Source organism: Falco rusticolus, chromosome 11, assembly GCF_015220075.1.
Source record: "Falco rusticolus isolate bFalRus1 chromosome 11, bFalRus1.pri, whole genome shotgun sequence".
Taxonomy (NCBI): domain Eukaryota; kingdom Metazoa; phylum Chordata; class Aves; order Falconiformes; family Falconidae; genus Falco; species Falco rusticolus.
Window position 1 is genome coordinate 393,324 of NC_051197.1, and position 22,804 is coordinate 416,127.

At 42.8% G+C, this 22,804-nt stretch overlaps 1 protein-coding gene across 1 annotated transcript in view; it reads left to right on the top strand.

Annotated features, from left to right (window-relative positions):
* The window catches only part of ERICH3 (glutamate rich 3), a gene marked incomplete at its 3' end in the record, with an annotated part of 46,065 nt that overhangs the window by 10,600 nt on the left and 12,661 nt on the right, over window positions 1-22,804 (top strand). Inside the window, exons 2-12 of the mRNA XM_037404371.1 lie at window positions 3,058-3,151; window positions 3,961-4,086; window positions 4,676-4,747; window positions 6,502-6,630; window positions 7,282-7,365; window positions 7,862-8,017; window positions 9,388-9,606; window positions 10,260-10,440; window positions 11,911-12,097; window positions 13,952-14,250; window positions 16,704-16,925. Of these exons, the coding sequence (XP_037260268.1) occupies window positions 3,058-3,151; window positions 3,961-4,086; window positions 4,676-4,747; window positions 6,502-6,630; window positions 7,282-7,365; window positions 7,862-8,017; window positions 9,388-9,606; window positions 10,260-10,440; window positions 11,911-12,097; window positions 13,952-14,250; window positions 16,704-16,925 (1,769 nt within the window). The remainder of the gene's footprint in view (window positions 1-3,057; window positions 3,152-3,960; window positions 4,087-4,675; window positions 4,748-6,501; window positions 6,631-7,281; window positions 7,366-7,861; window positions 8,018-9,387; window positions 9,607-10,259; window positions 10,441-11,910; window positions 12,098-13,951; window positions 14,251-16,703; window positions 16,926-22,804) is intronic.

Consider the following 22,804-nt stretch of genomic DNA (forward strand, 5'->3'; position numbering starts at 1 on the left):
TATGCAATATGTTGAGTGTATAAATTTTGCAAATGTGAATGGATTTAGAGTATTAAAAACTCAAGCCATGTCATTTACTTTGTTATTTTCCTGTTTTCCATAGGGTGAAGTAAGATAAGGCTGTGCTAAGAACTATTTAAAATATATCTGCTAATTATGGATGCTTCAGTTTCTGTGTTCAACTCTCAGATCTTAGGTTCAATTTTTGGAAGTACTGATCTTAGATAGCTGTGATGGTTTAGCTCATGGGTAGAGCAGGGGAGGGCCCTGCTTGGATGATCTGCCTGGTCTGGTTCTCCATTCTTGTTGGTCTTACAGTTTTTCACCAATAAATAGAAGAGAGATGCAATTTGTTCACTTGCGTTGTTCAATGAATGCATTAAAGAGAATCTTTAGTATGTTGACTTGGGAACTGAAAAAGACTTGAGAGGTTCTTGCATTTCAGTTTTACTGCTCTGGATACAGAGGAGGACTTGTTCACATCAGGGGTCTTTACAGGGGAGAAGATTAGCAGAACTGTCCGGCCCAACTGTTCTGGCCACAACAGCAGTGTGGTCCCAGAAGTCTTTTAGACCAAATGGCACTTCAGAGCCGTCATAGTACTAGCTGGCTGGTCTCTGTAAAATCTTGGGAGCACGGTATGGTGAAAGCAATCCATGTCTTTAGCTTTGACCTGCGCAGGCTGGTAAGCTGAGTGATGAGTTGTCCAGTGTCTGCCCACCGACCCGGGGGGGGCTGGGATCTTGCAGGAGAGGCACGGTCTCTCACTGCGCAGCTCTCTTCTAATGCCCTGGCTTGGATGAGGACTCGTTCCTGTCCTTCCAGCACAAAGCATGCTCTTCACGGAAGGACTGAGGCTGGCAGCTTGCTGAGTGCCAGAGCAATAGTGCGTCGGGATTCATGCAGACACAGATGAGTGCACTTGCTTGCCTTTTGCTCAAACACTTTGGTTTCCTGCAGAGTACGTTTGTTTAGCTTGAGCAAATCAGTCACATAGAGCAGATCTGAGGATTTTTGGTAAAATGTAGTAGCTGTATTTAGAGGAGGGGGAAGAAAAGAAGTATTCTCATCAGTGCAAGCTGCACTTCAGACAAACTGCTGCTGTAGGTGACAGCCAGCAAAAACACACTACAGTAACATATGCTTTCTAGCCTGTAAATACCACAAAAGTGATGAATCTTGCCCTGTACAAGTTTTGTGCAACTGAATTTATGAATAAGTTTGTGGGACAAGCTTCCTTGGCTCTTTATTTAAATAAATATCCTCGAGTCACTGTTGTGTTCAGATAAATGGTCCTTGAAACAGATGGGACAGTTCCTAAACTTGTTGTTGTGGGTTAGATTTCCTGAGTGGTTTGCGAGTTCTGTTGGTGTGAAGGCCAGTTGTTTTTTGAAACAGGCTTTTTTTGTTCATGGACAAATTAGTGGTTGGCCAGGCAAAATTTTAACAGGTGTGTACCTGAATCCCAATTGAGAAAATGGTTCAAAAGAGCAGCGTATTTTTTTGACAACTGAAATGGAAGCCACTTAGTTTTCTGTGGATTCCATTCACATTCCATTCCATTTCAAAGTGATGAATTTGATGTGCAGTCCCTCTGATGGTGAGAGCATTAAAATGAGGGAAGTGCCATAAAGAAGTGAGTGGAAATGTGGATACTGAAGGAGACTTTGGCTGAAAACACAAAGAGGTAGTCTTCATCAGCACAGAGATTTGCACCCACGTTAATAAAGTGGATGCTAATTTTCAGTCCAGTGAAAATACTATGGAAACAGCATCCTGTCTTAAAAATATTTTTAGTGCCAGCAGTTTCTGCTAACATGAGTAGACTGAAGAAGGTAATTCTTTTGCGTTGGCAGACAATAATGGCTGAGAGCTAGCAATGAAGACCAGCGGAAAATGCCCTTGTGTAGGTAAAGTCTGATTAGTGATACGCGTGGAGCTGGAGGCAGGACTGAATGGCCTCTGGAGGTGCCTCCTAGCTGACATTATTCTTGCGGGTCTTTGGCAGTGCTGCCAGAAACTCCCATCACTGCGGCGAATGAAGAGACGGGACGCAGCTTGATGCAAGCAAGTTGTCCATTTATTAGTGATTTTCTTACAATTATATATGTTTCTACCTTCTACATATTACACACTGATTGGTTAAATCTTAAGTGTAAAAAACACTGATTGGTTAATATTTAAGGCACACCGTTAGAACAATAGGTACTTACTAGTTTATCTTGACCTAGCAATAATTTTTATTCCAAGGTTAGGGAGTTTCTTTCTACGCAGCTTTCTTGATTACATATTGGCGCCATCCGTTCCCTTATCTGGCTACTTGTTTCTCTGTCCGTCTGGTTGCCTCCTCAACTGTGACGGCTCAGGGGTCTGCAGTTAGCTTGTTCCTTTGCTCCCAGGGCTTGTGCCCTACAAGTTCTAACAAGTCTCTATTCATCAGGCTATCAGTACTTGGACTCTTGTCCTTGAGGCCTTGTCCTACACATCACTGCTGTGTCTGCTCCCAGTTGGGAGGCAGCAGCAGGAGGGGAGCGCAGGGTGTGTGGTGAGAGGGGTGCAGTGGTGCAGGAGGTCTGGGGCAGGACATCCCCGTCCCTGCTGTTGTATAGTATGCTCATCTGCTTCCAACAGGGCCTGCAGCAGGGTGGACAAGGAGCCAGGTCTGTGCCTGCTGCACTCAGCCAGGAATCCAGCTCCAAATGTCGTGTGGCATGATACTGACCTGCCGAAGGTTGGAGCCTGTTTTCTGAGGAGACTGTTGCAGGAATTGGTCTTGAAGGAGACGTTTGGAGCTGGGCGCTGTTGGACCCTGTACCCTGGTGGTACACCGTTCCTGAGCTGCTGTATCTCATGTAGAAATCATGTCTTTCTAATACTAATCTTCTGGAGGCAATAAGATGTTCCTTTTTCATAATCTAACGGGTTTACTTGACAGAATGCTGTGCACGATTCATCAAGACAGCATTTTGTGCAGCAAAATATTGGGTAGGTCTGTATAACTTAAGCTGTAATAAACTGGCTGTCAAGGGGATTATATGCATCTGTATTTTATTTCAGATTTCTTGCAACCTACAATAGCCTTACAGACAAACACCTGGCTGGATATTTCAGCAACACCAGGATAAGACGACATCTTCAGAGATCAGGACTGGTGAGATTGAAAAGCTTTCTTTTATGAGAAAAAAATAATTCTTTGTTTCTTCTAATGTTGCACAAGTCAAACCACTGATGGTTCTGTTGTTTGTTGAAGGTATGTGTTGTCATTGGTAATGATGTGACAGCTAGCCAAACATATGGAATTGTGCTGTGCCAGGACAAAGCCACATGATCACACTGTGACTGAGGGTGGGTTTATTTAATCAAAACATTTCCCACTGCATTATTATCTGCTGATGGTCAGCTAGGTATTGCAGGGACACAGGGCTGTGGTGCATAAGGCTGTGCGACTGGAGGCAGAATGACAAAGGACAGGTAAAACTGAAATCTAAGCATCTTTGACTCTACTAGTTGTTTAAATAGCTTCAGTGTTACTTTTCAAGAGTATTTAATGAAAACTGAAGGATTTGGTAAAGGTGAAAGTGCTGAACATTTTTAAAAATACTTACGCACTCCTGGGTGTGACTGTTTAGCACAGGCAGATGCGACCCTTGCACAGTAGGAGGGCAAGTATCTAATTCCCCTCCACTGACTTGGGCAGTGGCCTGTGAAGAAAAAGATTGAGCCCTCAGCTGTTAGGCAGTATCACTGCTGCTCTCCTGCTTTCTCCATTTGGCTGATGGGACCCATGGGGTCAAAGAAAATACAGTTCTGTGCTGGGAAGGTGAGTTCCAGCACCGTGGCAGAAGCAGAGGTGGTAGCTAACCAGGAAGGGAAAGTGGTCTTTCTGGTAGATTGTGCTCTGTTTAAAAACATACTTTATTCTGTCTTCCCCTTTTTAGTTGTTGTATTTGTTTATGGCAGATCTCAAGGAGTGGAAGAATAGTATCCGAGAAAGAATACCAGCTAAATGCTATGAGGAGGGATCACCAAAGATATGTGCAGGAGTGCCTGGCTCACGCCATTTTTCATAAGGTCCTTGACATGGAGGTATGCATTTACTAGTGAGGTGTAAGCCTGTAAAGATACTTCCCTATTGATAGCCAATGGCTGTCAACTTGTACTGGACTATTTTCTGTAGCCATGCCCTCATGCTTCCCTGAAAGGCACTCTTATGCTGGGAAAGTCTTTGCGCTTGACACCCCCCCACATGAAATCTCTGCTGGCCTGTAGCTGTTAAACCATGCTGTCACTAGAACATACACTGTCCTGGCTCACTCACAGTCACCAGATTATAGCATGATGTTCACAGGGCTAGTTTGCTTAAAAAAATTCTAATCAAAACAAATAGTTTGAATGTGATTATGTATCTTACCTGAGTACAAAATTTGGGCACGTTCCTGTTACTTACCAGGAAGGGAGTTGGTCCCTACAACTTTATAAACACTCAGTTGTTCCCTTGACATGTACAGGTGTAATGCAAATGGATTGAATCAAAAGTAATTTTATAGCAGGGCTCAATGAGGGTAATGACCAGGGAGCAGACGAGTGATAAGCAGAACAGAAGCAAGTGTTCTTACATTTAGTTGATGTCTCATAATGTCCGTTAATGAGATTTCTCTTTCTCTTACATTGATAGAGACATCATCAGTTGGAAATAAAAAGGAAACTTGAAAATTCTGTGAGGAAGGAGAGGGTGCAGAAAATCAAGGTAAGACCTGACTGCTATGGAGTACTGGTGGGACATGGCAGTTTTGCCTAGTGTTAAATAACACCCACGAGCCAGGCCAGAGATTCACTAAGCCAAGTGTTCCATCTCTGATGTTTATGGAAAAGGTACAAGAAACAGGCAAGTAGAGGATGATCCTGCCCCAGGTTACATCTCTTTCTTCCTCTGTCTAGTAGTTCAGGAACTTCCGTTTGTGCACCTAATTCCTTTTGAGTCTACTTGTTTTGGTTCTGCAGTATTCTTGGTCATGGAATATAATTCTGAGTTGTATGAAATGGTACTTCCTTGCATTTCTGCACAGTAGTTAATATATCTGCTGTCTACTAATTCTGTTCTTTTACAAGGCATTTGTGGTTTTACATACATTTTCCTATTTCTTTTCAGTTTGCCAGGCTGAAGACTCTCAGTATATTGAATCTTTCATATATGAGCCATTCTGGGCTTCTCATTACTGTTTCCAATTTTTTGCCTTTTCTAGTTCTACTGTTTCTGTTTTGAAATGGGGAACCAGAACAGGATGAATAATTCAAAATATGTGTTGCAGTTCTCCCAGTAATTCTAGACATGATCTGCTTTTGATGGCTGCTGAGTGCTGAGATCACATTTTCAGTTGTTTGCCTCTCCACATGATATTTAGCAGAACCAGCATGTAAGTAATGAAAAGAGGTTTCAGAAGTCTTCACTTTGGTTTCCTGTAGGTAGAGCTTGATTCTGTAGTTGTAAGTGTCATGGAAATCCCACAGAATTCAGTGGTTCTTCTCCCCATGAAGACACTTGGATTCATATGGGAACAGTTGTTTTCATTTTAGCTGAAATACACTCAACATCTTATTTCTTTATTAGGAGTCTGCATACATTGAGAAGAATGGATTGAGAAGCTAGCTGCTTCTCTGAACAGTTGAAAAGCAATGTCAAATCTTTTTGATTTTAAATAATGCATTTATGAGCAATTCATCCGTTAGAGAAAGATTTTAATGAAAAATGCTGATCACTGTGGTAATTGCAAAGGCATTGTTTACTGACTGAACTCCTGCTGATAAAAAGTCACCACAGCGCAAGTAGCAATTAAAGCACCCTGTCAAAGGATTCTGGACTTGGATGATTTTGTCTATAAAGCAAAACAGCTTCTTTCGGTGCAAAGTATAAGGGAGACGCCTGCAGATATGTGATCTGTGTCTTTGTGGTGATGCCACACTGGGACACACAAACCTGGCTGGAATTAGCAGTGTAATTTAATTCTCACCTCATACATTCGGTGAGTTCAGCTGAGTAGCTGCTCTGAAAGGAAAGGAGAAAAGCGGATGACTGAGCAAGGGAGAGTGAGAGATAGCTATCTATTTCCAGAAGGCTGGTCAGCCCAATGTGGAAATTTTGAGAAGAAAAGTTAGGGAGGTGCAGCAGTTGGAGCAAGGAAGTGGCAGATGCACTCAAGTTTAAAAAAGAAAGAGACCTTCAACCAAACCAAGAACTGGATGCAAAAACAGGCAGATGAGTTAAATCTGGGGGGATCAGAAGCTGGAGAGGGCTGTAGGCAAATGAATCAGAGGGGCGAGAGTCTTTTCCCCCGCCCTCTCTTATTCTCCCCATGATTTCCTTTCCTTCCTTAACCAGGTGTTTCATCGGATCTAGGCAAGCTGATCACCATAGCTGTCCAATGAAAGACAGACAGAAAGCAAGCTCAGACATTGCTGTTTGATTATCTAGTACCTCAGAGACATAAATTTCTGTTCTTTTAGGTGGAACAATTCAGAAGATTAGTGGAAGATGCTAGCCCTATGCATTCCCCACATCCACCACTTGGTCCAAGAAATCGTTGTGGGTTCCATTCTTCAGTGGCTGGAGAACCAGCTGGTCGCTCACAACTGGTGAGTTTTTCCAAATCCTCCATATGCTGTAATGTAAGCACGCAGAGCTGGAAGTGTGCACATACACCTGTGACACTGTGCTTACTCCAGAGCATTGACTGCCAGATTGTTCCAGCTTAGGTTCTCATCTTCCATCACTTGAGGCTGATTTCCTGTTTGCAGGGTTGTGTCATCAAAGAGAAATCTGGAGAAGCTGATGTTGCAGGAATGGCACATCATAAACTAGAAAAAAATGGCTTTGCTTTGTGATAAATCTGCTTTAATGTTTCCCTTTTATCTGCCTTGTCACCTAAGGTTAGGCTGGTGTCAGTACATTAAGTATTGTCAGTGAGTACTGTGGCTGTAGGCAAGTTTACACATGTTGTAAAATCCGGAAAGCAGTGGAGGTCTTCTAGAAAACAGACTTGAAGGGGTGAAGTAAGACTAAAGCTCATTCCAGAAGGCTGTGCTGTGACCTCTGACTCAGAAACCTCTTACTCTGTTAACAGGCAGAGAAGGAATGTTAATATACTCTTGAAATATAATGGTACTAAAGTCTATGGGCAAAGGTCAAATATATAGGTCAGTTTTAATTGAGTGTCCATTTCAATACTGATAATTGGTGCAGATTGAAGAGACTTTGTCCTGAATGACCTTCTTCTCTCCATACAGAGGGCACCTGGACCTGTAGTTGGTTATAATGGTGGACATCCTTCTCATCGACACCAATCCAAGGAGCCTGCGTTTTCTAAGGTGGTGAGTTAACTCAGTTAAATGGTTTTTTTATGTTTGAACATTTTAACTTGATATTCTGAAGGGTATACAAAGAAAAGATGAAATAAAAATGTCAGAAAAGTGCTGAGTATTGAACAAAAATAGGCATCTTGTTGTTGTGCATTCTCTGTGTCCATGCGCTGAAGTCACCAAAGCAGCACACTGCTACAGTTTCTGTGAGTTCAATATGTTTGCTTTAGGGCTGCACTGTGAAGACACAGTAGCAAAACCCATATTTATGGCTAAGAGTTACTTCAGATGCTCCAGGTTTTGGTTGCTCAGTTAGAGATGCCTAAAGGGGTCTGGCTCTTTGGAGGCAGACCAGAAAATCTTATTTCCTGAAGGTACCTGAGACTCAATCATCACTTTCAAATATCTTGATCGGTGCTACTTTTTTTTTCTTTTTTCTTTATGATGCTGATGTGCACTGGGAGCTATGCACTGAGATTTTGTAGCTGTTTTCTTTTTCCTTTTCTAGACTTCCTGGCGACCAAATACAGCTCCAGGAAATACGCAACACCCACATCAACTCCAACCACTTCGCAGCTGTGCTGCAGTAGGTTCTGTACCAAAGACTTCAAGGCCTAAACAGAAGCGCCACACACTTGAACATGATCAGCAGTTTGCCGTTGGGGTGAGGCCATACTTCATTCTGAAAATAACACAATTTTAGGGACAGCTTTATAATACTGCTTTAGTACTGTAGTTCCCAGAATTGTATACTGCGGGCAACATGCCTTCCAAATGGGTATCACCTTTTATTTAAACTCTCCTTTTTAACCTTCTCTTAATTTTCAAGACATTGTCTTACTGGCTTAATGCCCAGTTCTTGATCACAGGGTGGGAAAATGGGGTGACTTATCTTTTATATATAAAATCTCTCTGTGTGCAAAATTTTCTCCCTCTACGTAGATTTTCTGTTATGTGGAGAGGGAGGCAGCCACCTGGTTAGCACCAAGAACTCAGGAATATTTTCACACAATCCTACAAGTTTTCATCTTTATCTGCAGCTGCAAAGTAGCAAAAAGCTCCTTTCTTTTGTTTTACCATTCCTCCTACTAAGTCACACTAGCGGGCTCAGAGAATGAGAGCGTTTTGGAGTAGCCAGACATGATCTTTATATGTATGCAGTTACTTTCAGGTGAGATTTGGACTTGCCTTCTGTTCTAGAAAAACATTATGTAATTGGCTTTGTGTTAGGAGTCTTCTCCGAGATCTCTAAATCTGGAGATTTTAGAATGGCACCGTGACCTGCTACCACTGACTGGCAAACACCGTCTGAATAGCTTGTTTCTGCTGTGCATTTGCTCTGTATTGCAGTGGTCACAATCCTTTCTCCAAGAATTTGCTGGCACTGTCTACATCTACTCAAATTAGGGGAGACTTAAATGGTTTCTTCAATGCTCACTACTGATAAAACAGCTAAATCAGTCATAGATGATGAAGACATGATGCAGATGCAGAACTCTGATCCAGAACACACTGTCTGCAGAATTTATTCTTCAGACATGTCTTGCTTTGCAGGGCCCTGGTCCTCTGCATTTCATCCTGAAGGAGGACTAAACCTCTGCTACAAATGGGAAATAAGTGTTTTGAACCATTTCTTGTACAATTGGTGCAAAATGATGTGACTGTTGGAAGATTCTAGCCGCTCTGGAATTTGCTTGCCGGCTGAGAGAACTCAGCAGTGCTGTGGGGTTGTGCAGTATTCTGTCTCCTTGTGAGCAGAACTTTGCATGCTTACAAGTAGTACATAGTTTACAACGTTGAATGTATCTATGAAGGTGACATTTTCAAGCAATCTCCCTGTTGCTTTGCAAATTAAAAGGAGGGAGTTAGCACAGAAATGTTTTCATGAACAAAATTGCAGGCACCAAGTTACGGAATTGTTCTGGAAGTATGTGTGTTGCTAAATGTGAAGAGCAGTCAAACTATGGTTAGTTCAGTATGCTTGGTAACTATTTTTGCATAACCTATTTAACTTGGGAAAAATGTTTTTTGCAGGCGGAGAGGAGTGGGTTAAGACTTATGAATTCAGTGGAATATGTGACTGGTATATCCCCATATCAACTCCCAGTCATTAACAGTTACATGATACCAGTGCCACCTCCCCCCTTGCATAAGGGAGACAAGAGCATAAATGCCGTGAGAAATGGGATGCCCAGAGGGAGGCGATTTCGTCCCACCACTGCACCAAATGATGTAGAGCAACTTTTAACAAAGGTAAGTTATCTCTGTCTGCCTGTTTGTGTATATTACTTTCCTTATCGGTGTATTTGCCTAATGCTGAAAGATGTGTATACCTAGTTTGCATAAAGATTCACTGAATTTTGGAAAGGAAAAAACTTTATAACTTAAAATATATAGCTGCCACCCATCTCTGTATACTAAAACGTTTGGGTTTTTTCATCAGTTGGGGGGAAAAATGGTGCTTGAACAAAGAAGCCATAGGAACTCTTACTTAAGGCCTTCCATTTTAGTCAATCTGATCCTGTCTCTGACCATATCTGGTACCAGAACTTCAGAGGGGTATATGAAATTCCTTGAGTGTAGGAAAGCTTCGTCTGGTACACTGTATCTTCAGCCAGTTTTGACTCATGTAAAGGAAACTGTAGGAACCCAGGATTGGGAAGGACGATACGGGTTGTTAAACGTGGTCCCTGCAATTTTGGGTAATTCAACGTGATGGATTTTCAGTTCAAAATATTTTCCTGCCCTTCTGCATGTTACAAAACACTTTCCAATTTAAGCAGCTCAAGGCCTGTCTTAAAAGACTGGAAGTCTCAAGTGTATGCCATACATATATATGATCTTTTTGTTCACCGTTTGTTAGAGTTGGAAGCTGAATGTATTTTTTTGTGTATTTCCTGCTGCAGAATGCTGGAGGATTCCCCAAGTCCCCATTACGCAGCAATGCATTTGTTACCATGGTTTTTCTAGGAAAAAGTGTGCATTTATCTCATGATGATGCTGATTACAGAGATGAAATCAAAGTCTATCAGCAGCATTGTGGAGGAGAAAACCTTTGTGTCTACAAAGGCAAGCTGTTGGAAGGAGGTAAGGATAAGGAGTCAAAGAGTTCATATTGATTTGGGCAGCATCTTTTTTTTTTTTTTTTGGCTAAAATGTTGATGCGATATCAAAATGATTTCAGCTGAGCCCAGTCAAGATGCATGCATCCAGGGATTTTTATACCACCTGCCTCCACACTAAATCTGTACCTGCTGTGCCATGATTGAAAGTTAGGTTACAATTACTTTTGCAGGTTATGGTAGAAGGAATTTAGAGAACTGATTTAACAAAATACTGTAGCTTAGATTAATTTTGTGTAGATATGTGTGGTTAATAAAGTAGTTATAGCAGTGAACTGTCCTTAAACAGGGGTTATCTATTTCTGACTTGCTATAATACATCAGTGCATGCTGCTTATTATTCCAGAAGGAAAAGTACATAGTGGGAGCCCAGTTCCCATCTCTTTTATGTGGGTGCGATTCCATCACACCAGTAAAAGGTGAATTGTGTTCTGGGAAATTGTGGAGAGGAAATGGCTGGGAGATTTTCATTTATGAGGAAGAGTGATTTCACAGGTTGTAGCCCTCATTCCAGCTCACAGAACCCCCTGTGTTTGCATTTGCATTTTCACTGGATAGGGGAAGATGGTGCAGAGATCCCTGAACTTCAGTCTGTCCCCTGAGGTTATGGGTGCACTGCAGTGTGCCCACAGATCTGGTTTGGGTTGTGTCCCAGCTGTGCAGTAGGTGTTCTCTGCGTGTGCCTCTGTTGTCACAAGCCCCATCCACACCTCTTAGGGAGCCTGCAGGAGTACAGTGTGGCTTCCTCCCTGCTGCAGTGTGCTCAGTTGACTTTGGAAGGATACTCTGACTTGTGAATAAAGGGAGTAAGACCCCGTTCCCCTGGCATGGAGCTGAGTGGCAGCCTCAGTGCCCTTAAGGCCTGGATGCCGAACAGTACCCTGAAATGGCTCCAGAAACAGCATCTTTCAGCTGCTGGGTGTTGCTGTGAGTACACCTGTATTAGTGCAGGTCCAGAGCCACTAATGTTGCAGCTGTACTGATCTGGAGCCTGAGTTGCATGCTGCACGGTGCTGTGCTGAGGAAGGCGTGCATTGCACTGCCAGAGCTCTAACATACTGCTGCACTGCACCATGTAGAGACACGCCAGGCATCCTGAACTTTGTGTGCATAACGCGCACTCTCATAAGGCAACCAGCAGAGAGAATGTTTTTGAGATGGGAGGCTCTGGTCCCTGTTCTGCTGTAGCAGTGAGCGCCAAACTGACGATGTATTCACTTGTCATGGGGGTGTCCAGCTTGGTACTCTGGGGTTGGAAAGAGACAAGGCTGTTGTGTGGGAAGGAGGTAGAATTTTGCCAACTGATTAATACAGCCAAGAATCAACGTACCTCAGAGGGCTGGGTGCTTTGGTGGTGGTGCAGGTGAGATGCAACAACTGCAGCAGGCTGAAGCGTAACCTTTTTCTTTGAACACTTTCCTTTCTGTGATTGCAGAGACCTTCCATTTTGTCTCAAAGAGGCACCATGGTTTCCCATTCAGCCTCACCTTTTTTCTCAATGGGATACAAGTGGACAGGCTGAGCTGTTGCTGTGAGTACAAACACCAGAAACGTTCCAGGCTGGGAGGCAGACATGGATACTTTGGGTTTCTCAATGTGGAGGGAGCATCTCCTTGCTACAGGTATGGAGATGAATACACTGTGCTCACAAGGACTTAGCAGCCCAGTTTTTAGAGAGTTTATCACTTGCTTCCTCTCTTTTCGTCTTTCTGGCACCCCACAGCTCTGTAGAACCTGATCTGTTTCTCAGCGCCTCTTGAAAGGTGCAGAATTGAGCTTATCCCTCAGGGTCTCACATCCAAGGATGCCATCAAAGCCAGCTACTTCTGTGCTGCCTTCTTCAGTCACTCTGTGGAGTGTGTGCAGCAGTGGACAGTGTTTGCACGGGATCTGTCAGCTTGTCAGGAGGCCGTCAGCTCTTCTTCCTCAGCGGTTGAGTCTGGAAGAGTAGGTGTGGGGTGGCATACAAATACCACTTACATGTTTCTGGTGGAAGTGATAATGAAATAAATATCAAGAGTGCTGCTGCTTAGTGAACTCTAGTTTTCAGGGGTTTCTTTGTGGTTGTGAGAACAAGATAATTTATTTTTAAATAGCTCTGCCTCTAAGGTGGGATTCTGCTGTAATACCCCAGGCTGCAGAATAAGACAGTACTAAATGTTACACAAGTTTCAGAAAAATCTGTGCAGAAGATTCTTGGGTTTGGGCAAAAGTCAATGCTGGGAGCAACAGGTACGGTTTTGCCAAGAGGCTTTGATTTTAATAAAATCTTCCTTTTGTGTGATTGTGAAGTCATGCCAGACAAGTAAACTTCTGCACCCATGGATAATTTAAAACCTTTTGTTCTTATTCTTAAGTAAATTTCAAAAGGGCAGCAAGTAGTTGGAAGAGGAGAACCTCCAAAGAGATATACTCTTATTTTTTCAGTAAGGACTGAATTCTAGAAAAAAAAATTCTACTTCGTTTTACTGTATTTTTTCCTACTCCAGTCTAACATGATTTATGTGTATGCCTTACTTAGTATGTTTGAAGTAGTGACAAGCATCAGAATTCAGAATGGATATAATTGCTGCAGAGTTTAGGAAATGGCCAAATCTCAGGTTTTGTGTGATTTCCAGAAAGATTTGAAGTGAGTTTCCTGAATTAATACAGTCGCCAGAAATTGGTTAATTTCTTCCTGAGTCACCCCAACTTTCTGACCACCTTCCCTCTTGTTCTTAGCAATATATCAGTTCTCCTGTCTCTTGTCAGTCCAGCCAACCTTATCTGGTGACTAAAAAGCATCTCCATTAACCAGATTCTCCCAGTAAATGACAACTATTTTCATGTTTCCTTCAGGTCAAATAGAGCAGTATTTGTTTTCCTCTTTGATTATGACACCACACCCACACATTAAATACCCACTCTGATTCTCAGTAAAGTTCCCTGTTGATTTTCGCTGTTGGCTTAAGGCTTTGGTTCACAAAGAGGTGATGCTGCAATGATTTCTACACTGATACTGTGATCCCCACACTGAGAATTTTCTCTTGGCCTAATTCCAGCATTTCTGTATGGCAGAAGTGCTTCAGTATCTCAAAGGTCCCTGAAAAAAATACCAGGAACAAATAATCAAAAGGTAGGGCTCATCAGAAATTGTCATGTTATGCCTGCAAAACTAAAAGATTTCTAGACTGAGTGACTGTAGGATATTTCACAGTAGTTTGTAAATAGCTGGAATGTGAGGGGAATTGCAGTAAAGCCTTACAGGAAAAAAGCAGTTTTGGGGAGGAAAAGGTTTTAAGACATAGGTGTCTGTGAACAAAATATGGTTTTCCAGAGAGACTTGTAATTACCTGAAGTGAAGGTTCCAGTTTCAATTTCATCCTCTGCTTGCAGATTTGAATCAATGTATGACATACAGCACTGTTTCTGCTGCCCTTCCATTGTTCATGGAAAGAAAAATGTGTTATTTCCCACTTACTCTGGTTATTTTATAGGTGCATTATTGCAATGGGTCTGGACAAAAAGCCATCCCCTCCCAAGAGAAAGATGGAGGAAGACTATGGGGAAAAGCATGTGGGTCCCTGCGGAGCTGGAGTGCACAGTGAGCCAAGCAAAAGCAGCGTTGAGCAGAAATCGAGCATAGATTCAGAGTTCGTCATCTTACCAGGTCATGAAGCAAGTGTGGAAACTATTGAGGACAAAACGGAGACCAGACAGGAGTATAAAGAAGAAGAAAGGAAAAAACTATCTGATCGTGAGAGTGAAGATAGTCAGGAAGACACCGGTAAAAATGGTATGGTATTCCAAAACACAAGCAGGGGACAAAAAATGGGAGAGGTTGATTCCAGAGAAGGTATGGAATTGTGGGTCTCCAACTTCCCCTGGGCCATCCTCTCTTAGGATACCTCCTGTGTGAGAAATGTGGTGATGCCTGTGTCTGGGCAGTAAAATCAGTGGGGCTTCTGGCCAAGCAATGGGATGAGGGGGTTTTGCAAGAGCCAAGGAGGTGAGTAAGGAAGGCCTGAAGGGCCAAACAGGAGCCTGAAGTAGATGGAAAGCAGGAGGGAAGTGGCACAGGGAAGGAGGAGAATGGCAGCAGGTGGAGGACAAGTAGAGCAGAAGGAAGAAATGGGGCTGGGTGAGGGTAGGTGGACAGCGGGTCCGAGGTGAGCTTTGGGGGAGGCAGTACATTAGCATCAGGTGAGTGGAGAGGCGACGGTGGCTGTAGGGGCAGGAGATGGAGAAGCCTTCTGCTGCCTGCTTCGAGATGGGTGGGAGGGAGGGTGGAACTCTGGAGGGGAGGAGGCTGAATGCTGCGTGCAGAAGGGGAGGGAAGGGGGGAAGAGCACATAGCAACATGTCAGCAAGGTTTAGTGCCAGCTGAAATACTTTGGTCTCTTCTGCTGTCTGTTGGCAGTGGGAGCTTTGTTGACCTATGGCTCTTCCCAGCCCCTTCCCCACAGCACTGCCGCAGGCACCTCTTACCTATGCCTGCCCAAACCTCCAGCTTCCTCATTTCTCTGAGCATTTGTTCCCTCTGCTCCAGGTGATCAGCTCACCTTTCCTGCCTTCCCTGCCCCAACCCCACTGTGGCTGTCATCCGTCCCCTTCACTGAATGCCTGTGTTGCCTGCTGCAGCTAGCTGACCTTGCCCCTTCTGCTTGAGTCCCATCTGCTGGCAGAGATTTAAAAAGAAAGACCGGAGAAAGGCTGCCCTCGCTGAAAGTTTGCCCAAGGGGTGTTTCTTGTGACAGGCAAATATAATACCTGTGGTATAAAAATGATGCGTGGCAGCTCCGGCTGCATGCTCAGACATGCCATTTGCCCCGTGCCAGCTCGAGCCCATTCCCACTGCCGTCCGGCTGCCTGTGCCGCTGCCTGCCCGACGGGAGGAGGTGTGAGCTCAGCCTGTGCCTTCGCTTATGCCTTACTGTAGAGTCTTTTTCAGAGCAAGTCATATTTAGAGAGGGATTTTAATTCTTAGTTCCTATTTTTACTTTCATAATTCTGCAGTGCTACTGCTCAGTTTCCTCTCTAGTGCCTGTGGATGTGCGTTTGCGACTAATCAAGCCTTTCTCCTCCAGGAGGTGGGCACCTTTCTGACAGTTACCTGAGGAGGCCTCACTTCCAACAGTGCAGTTGGAATCTCAAATGATTTTTTAATGCAGAAAATAAATCTCCTTATTCCCTTAATTCTTATTGTCTGGGTAATTGTATATTTGCCTAATTGGTTCTGCATCAGATATTCTTCATTTCTGTCCTTGGTGTTCTGTCACTTCAGTACTTTATAAGCACTGATGGAAAGAAAAAGAAGTGAGCAATAAAAGCTGAAAGGTGAGAAATTATGGCCATGAGGGACAGCTGGCATGTCAGTAGTGACAGCTCTCCTTCACAATGTAGGTTTGTTGCCTCTGTGCTGCATGTAGTGGGAGCGGTGGAATTACTGAATTTTCAATGGAAATCTCTGGCATCACTGTATGTGCTGGTCCTGGGATTTTAAATAGTGTGCAGCCTTGGCTGGAAAGGGGAGGATTCTTTGACGCATATGCATGAAGACTGTCTTACCTATAGATCTGGGCAAAGCTATCTATCAAGTGTTACAACTTGTCAGGCTAGTAGCCTGGGATGAAATCCAGGCCATGTTGATGTAAAAATGGCAATTGTGCCGTAAGCTTCATTTGTACTAGGATTTCACGTGGGACCTGAAGGAGCACATTAGAACAGTGTGATAATAGAATGTTCCTCTGCAGCACCCTTTGGCTGGATTTAATGAATTCATGTAGTTTGTAAGCTACTTCTTTGCTAATTAGCCATGTCAATCCACATTTATCTTACTTTGCGCTACAGTGTATTACATTTCTCCAGCTTTCTCTGTTGCTTGCATATTTTTTTCATCGCAACAAGTTTTTTTTCTCCTGTGATAAGTGTGTTGTATTTTATTTCTGAGTTTGCCTAGCTCTTAATTTTTCTAGTCCTTTCAGTGGCAATGATTTTGTTTGTTTTATTTTTAATGTGTTGATGATCCTTCATGCATAATTTACTGCATTTCTGCTACTCTAAGAAGAGCATGATGCTTTTTTGTGATAATGTGCTCTTATGATTCCTTTCTGTGGTCTTAGATTCTCTCATGGCTTTAAAAAGACTGAGCAAAAGGAGTTTAATGAAGTCAACCTCTGTCTGCCTAAAAGAAGCTTGACTTGTTGTGAATTCCATTTCCTGCCTCATAGTATGATTCTTTTATTTTAGAGTATGATGAAGATTTTGAAGCAGTTGAAGAAGTTAATGAAGAGGGACAGACTGGTGATCAAATGAATGAAATGTCAAAGTCGTCCTCAGATGATAAAAAACATAATTTAAACTATGAAAAGGAGAGTAAAACCTCATCACAGAAGTCAGTGCAGGCCTCTGACAGCGAGAAAGGTGAAAGTGGTGGGTATTCTGTCAGTGACTCCGAGGATGATAAGCGAGGTTAGTTTTTTCATAACAATGCTTAGAGAAGTTAACCTGATGCATGTTTTACATTTTGTGCATGTCCAAGTATGTATGTTGAGTCTGCATAGGAAAACCCCGTGCAATTCCTACTGAATTGGTAAAAGATAGCTATTTTATCTGTTATTAATTCTGCCATACCTCATAGAAATACTGCCAAAACCCACAGTAAGCGTGTGCCAGCTCACAGCAGACTTTGCTGAGCTATTTAGTTGTAGAAATGGAGATGGAGCCATTCAGCAGATTCACTCTAAATAATTGGGCGGATCAGCACTTAATGTTGGTGGTCACCCTACATCTGAGAAGCGATGCCCAATGCCCACATATGCATTCTGAGGGTACGCACTTTTATCTCAGAAGTCACCAAGAAAACCCATGTACCTCCTTGTATTTTAGAAGCGCTATCTTTAGTGGCCCTGAATAATCAGAACCTCAGCTTTGTCTCTGGTACATCCCTGACTCTGCCCTGGGTCGGGGCAAATGCCATCAGCTCAGCTGTCTGCTCTGCCTGTGGCAGGGTCCTCACTGGAGTCTGGCTGTGAATGAGTAAGAGTCGGAGTCAGTAGGATAGTCTGTGATTCTTGATCCAAACGTTAGGTACAAAAGCATGCAGTAAGTGTCCAAGACCATTATTATTATTATTAATTCAGAAAGATTAAACTGTTCTGGAATAAATTTTCATAGATTAAGTCATGATTTCTGTCACTCAGTTTTTTGAATCAGTGCTTTCAGTGTCTAGTGTTTTAGCTATTGGCCTTCATGCAGTCCAAGCCATGTATCTTCATAAATGATCCCACAGAAAACTTGCAGGCTATTTCTTATTTATTAGATGAACAATAGTATTCCTTTCACCATGTGGTGAGTAAGTCAGACGTTGAACTGCCTCTCCTTTGTGTCGCGGTGTTTTATCCCTCTAACACTTCTCTATGGCTTTGTTAGATCTTGAGCTGACTTATCTGCCTCTGGCTTGTTGTAATCTACCAGGATTTCTCCATTTACTGCTGTTTCAAAATTAATTACTTTATATTCCTTACATTTGACAGTCTGATGTGCAAACTATTTCTCAAATTAAATGAAAACATTACTTTCACATTTGTATTTCTAGGTGAATTAAGCAGAGGTAGTACAGCTGTTTCTGAAAAGGTTGCAGCTGCAATAAAGATACAGTCTTTTTATAGAAAGTATAAAACCCCAGAAATTCAAATCAGGTTTGAAACATCCTTGCTAATAAAATCATTCCAATGATCAAAAATAATCTTAATTTTTGTTTTCTCATGATAATCAGAAATGGCTTTGGTTCATGAACAATCCGTACGATTAAGCATTCTTTTCTGCTTGTTAGTGCATGGCATTGCAAACTTCTTTGTGACTTTCATCAGCTGCTTCTCAAGCTCTGGCGGTGTGTGATGGTCAAGTGAAGGTGTATGAGTGTAGATGTGTGTAGGTGGAAAGGAACAGGTAACTGTAGGGGCCTTTCATGGCTATCTTTACATTAAAGCCTTCGTTAAGGGCCACCCTTATTCACCTTTGTTCGTACTGGGATGTAATAGTGCTGCATGCACCAAAACTCACTGATTCAATATACATTCTTCTTTATATTGAGGATATATATATAAAAAATATATGTAAAATAATATAAAAAATATTTTTTGTATATTGAGGATATAAGAGGAAGGGCTGTTGGGAAGCCACCAAACCTTGAATTACGGACATTTAACATCAGCAGCTAATAGTGTAAAACAGCTAGTCATCTAGGCAGGGGTTCCTTACCGATCAGCGGGCAGGCACGGCTGATGTTTTTCAACTTGTATTTGTCGTGGCTTCCCTTGTTCTCCTTTTCTGCAGTAACTCAGGACATGGATTTAAATCATTTACATTTGTTGTGTATTTAAATAAGACAGGTTTAATCTTCTTTCTTAGCAGCCTGATTTGCTGCATCTATCTTTCACATCAGCACACTAATATAGCAGTCATCAGTTATTGCTTGCATCTCATTTGGCAATCAGCAGTGGGCCGTGGGTGTCCGGCGCTCAGCAGCATTGTCTCTGGAAATGAGGGAAGCTGATCTCAAAGGTGCTTCTTGAGAAGCTCATGACTTGGAATCAGTTTCCCTTTGGCCTACGTGAGCTTTGATGACTTAACCTTTGCACTGTGACTTTTGGAGAAAGGAGGCTGGGAAGCTGGCTTTGCTTTGTTATCCCTGTTGAATTTTCTGAGGATGTAAGGAAGAGACAGGTAACACCCTTATCTAGCATTCGGTATATTAGTGTAAGGAGTGGTTACCCAAATATTGGATGGGGACCTAGAGAGGCTTTTAGCAGTCTAAATATATAAGTACAGCATCTGTTCTGTGCTCTGAGCTCTGACTGCTCCCCATAGGTGTAAATTACTGTCAACAAGAGGAGCAGTGCTTCCAACATTTACCTTCTTGGGGCAGTAAGCCTGAAGGAGTTCTGCAGTCCATATTTACCATTAGTAAATGGTAGACTGTTGTGGTGGGTTGACCCTGGCTAGATGCTGGGTGCCCACCAAGCCATGCTATCACTCCCCTCCTCAGCAGAACAGGGCGGGAGAAAAAAAGATGGAAAAAACCAAAACAAAACAGCTTGTGGGTCAAGACAAAGGCAGTTTAATGAAGCAACAGCAAAAATCACGCGTGTGGAAGCAAAGAAAACAAAAGGTGTTATTCCCTACTTCCATCAGCAGTTGATGTTCGGCCTCTTCCCAGGAGGCAGGGAAGACAAACATCATAAATAATGAGTGTCCCCCCTTACCTTCTCCTTTCCCTTAGCTCTTCTATCTGAGCAGACATCGTATGGTATGGAATATCCCGTTGGTTGCTTTGTGTCACCTGTCCCAGCTGTGTCCCCTCCCGCAGCCCAGTGGTGAGGGGCAGGGGGAAGGTTGGGGAGACAGCCTGGACGCTGTGCGAGCCCGGCTCAGCCGCAGCCAGAGCGCTGGTGTGTTACCAGCACCTTTCTGGCTGCCGGTACGAGCGCAGCGCTGTGAGGGTGCTGGGGGCTCAGCCAGACCCGGTACAACTGCAGCATCAGATAAGGATGTATGAAGGTTACTGCTGGCTTTGGGTGGCATTTTGGATCACTGGAATTCCGGATTTCTAGGCACTTTGCATTTAAGTTTGAAGGTCAGGATGACCTTTTTGTTCTGGCTGTAGTGATTAATCTTCAAAGAGATTTCTACACTTGGGGTAGTAGAAGTATTCAGAAGCCAGTTGGTATTTACTCCTTTGTGCTTGCACAGAATGTTTTTGCAAACAGTAAACAGTGGAACCCAAACTGATGCAGGGCATTTTCTTCCATATGAATAGGAAATTCCTTGTAGGAAGGGTTTGTCATCTCCCAGATGTCTATTTATTGTTTACCTGATGACACTGGACTCCTCATCTAGTTTCATCCAGATTTGTTTTGAATCCTTTAAAGAAAATGACAACTTTTTTGCATTGTTTTTGTTAACCACTCCAGGCATTGATACAGTGAACACAAAATGCCTGTGATTTTTCATTCCTGTTTCCTATTTGTTGATTTTTGATATGTTCCCCTTTGTAATGAAGTCTTTCTACTTTTTTTTTCTCCACAGCTGAACAGAAGAGGTAGAGAGAAGGGATAAAAGAGATGCGGGCTTTTCCCAACTGAGATAGAATAATAAATTTATGAAAAATAAGAATTCATTGGTTATTTTGAGGACAAGAAGAGCTTTCTGTTTGAATGAAGGACCCCTACTCTCTGAAGATAATATGCATGGAAATATTTCAAGCAACTTCAGTAGCAACTACTAGTTCCATTTTTTTTTTGAAGATTAAAGTGCGTAATAGGTTTCAGCAGTGGAAGATTTTTCCAGATATTCATTATTAAAGAGATTTTTCTTTAACACCATTTTTTTTTAGTTACACCTTTTTGCACATCCTTAAGCAGTTCTTTTCCCTCCTTTATGTTTACATTTACAAATTCTGCAAGACAGCATGTCCCCTGCCTGAGTTATCACTTTCCCAAATCCTACGTAGTTTTAAACTTATAACAGAATCCATATACCTCTTTAATAGCCATCTCTTTTCCACTTACCTGAATTGCTGCTTCCCTAATGTATGTAAAGTTGTGACAGAGAGATCTAGAAATTAATATGCTGTCTCAGGGGAAGCATCTGTAAAGGAACTCCCTTCCTCAGCCCCTTGAATTATCTGGTGGAGGGAGAGTGCTACTGTGAGTGGGGTTCTTTAAACTGTGGTTATTAAGATTTCTTTGTACACCATCTTTTTCTGAACATGCTGTTCTGCATGGGTGACAGTTCTGGCATATGGATGGCACATGAGCGGAAGCTATAGTTAGAGAAGGAATTCGCCCTCTTCTTGCTTCCGCAGGAGCGCCTAACATGTGAAATTCCGTGACTGTATATTTTTCAATATTGAATGCGAGGCCCTGCTGAGGTGTCAAGTTCAGTGCTCCATAGCGCACCTTGCAGAGTCCGGTATTGGTGACAGGGCTAGCCTAAACAGGGTGTTACTACATTAGCAATTCAGTCCACAAGATGAATTAACTTTAGGTGCAGCTTTGTTTTGCATGTATTCACAGTCATGCACAGCATGCAGAAATGCACCACTGATGTCCCCAGTACGCTTTTCTATGCGACAGAATCAAGATGGAGGCTCCCTTGCAGGGTGCATGCAGGATCCTCCAGCATCTAACGTTGTGCACACACAGTGCGTGCCAAGGGCTGGGAGCTGGTGTGAGCATCGTTGCCAATGAGGTAGGACATGGGTGCGCAATCCTGGAGCTGTATCAGAGCACAGCGAATCAAGCTTTGGTCCTTCCCTCTTTGGTAGTGTAGATGTACTTGCAGTGTACATTCAAAGTAGCCCCACTGACATCTATATATACTGTTTCTAGCTCTCGTCTTCATTAAATAATGTTAGGCACGTGAAAACTGTGTTGGGAGTTCCTTAAATATTGTGTCTCTTAGCCCTAAGGTATGCCCCATTTCCCCTTGCTTTAAAACTGTGTTGTCTTCTGGACTCGCGAGGCTTACAGCTGAGTGTGAGTTGTCAAGCCTGCAGTTAGAGACGTCCAGGTTAAACTGTGGATCTGTTATTCACAGGTCCCCTGGAGTCGGCCCACATGGACTAGTTTGCTCTGGTAACATGTGTCTTTGTGGGAAGCACTATGGGGGCATCATGCTAGTGATAGTAACTCATTTTCTCTTGGCTTGCAGAGAATAGTAGAGCTGTGTTGGGTTTTAGGTCTGCTACTTACGTTTAGATCTGTTACAAGTTCAGCTCTTGAATTTGTCTTTTGGCACATAAGTAAGTGATTTCACTTACAAAGTTATTGAATACCTGTAACTGCTCTTACTGCTCAGCACCCTGAAATCACTCTGTTCCACTGTGGTATGTACATACGCAGTTAGGTGGCCAGCAGAACGTGTTCAGCTAAAACATGTAGGAAAGTTCTGCTTCCAGCCATGTTATTTTTTCCTTCTTTTTGTGGTTGTTTTGTTGTTAAATGAATTTTCAAAGTGTAGGTGAATTTTTGCACTGTATGAAATTTCTTTTGGTACAGATTGCCCCTGCCTCACAGGGGTGTGTTGGACACTGGTAGTGCAAGTTTCCTTTCTGTCAGGCTCCTAGAGGCAAACATAAACCTGTGACCACCTAGAGATCACCTACACCACGGGTTTCTGCATAATTCAACTTTACTTGTTGCAAGCTTCAACTTTTATCTCCTTGTGGCCTGAAATTCCACGTGCTCTGTACATTTACTGTTTCTTGAATTCATCTGCCAAGCCTTGGACCTGTTTGAAGAACTCCTTACCCACTTCAAGTGAAGCGTGTGTATTGGTGTTGGTAG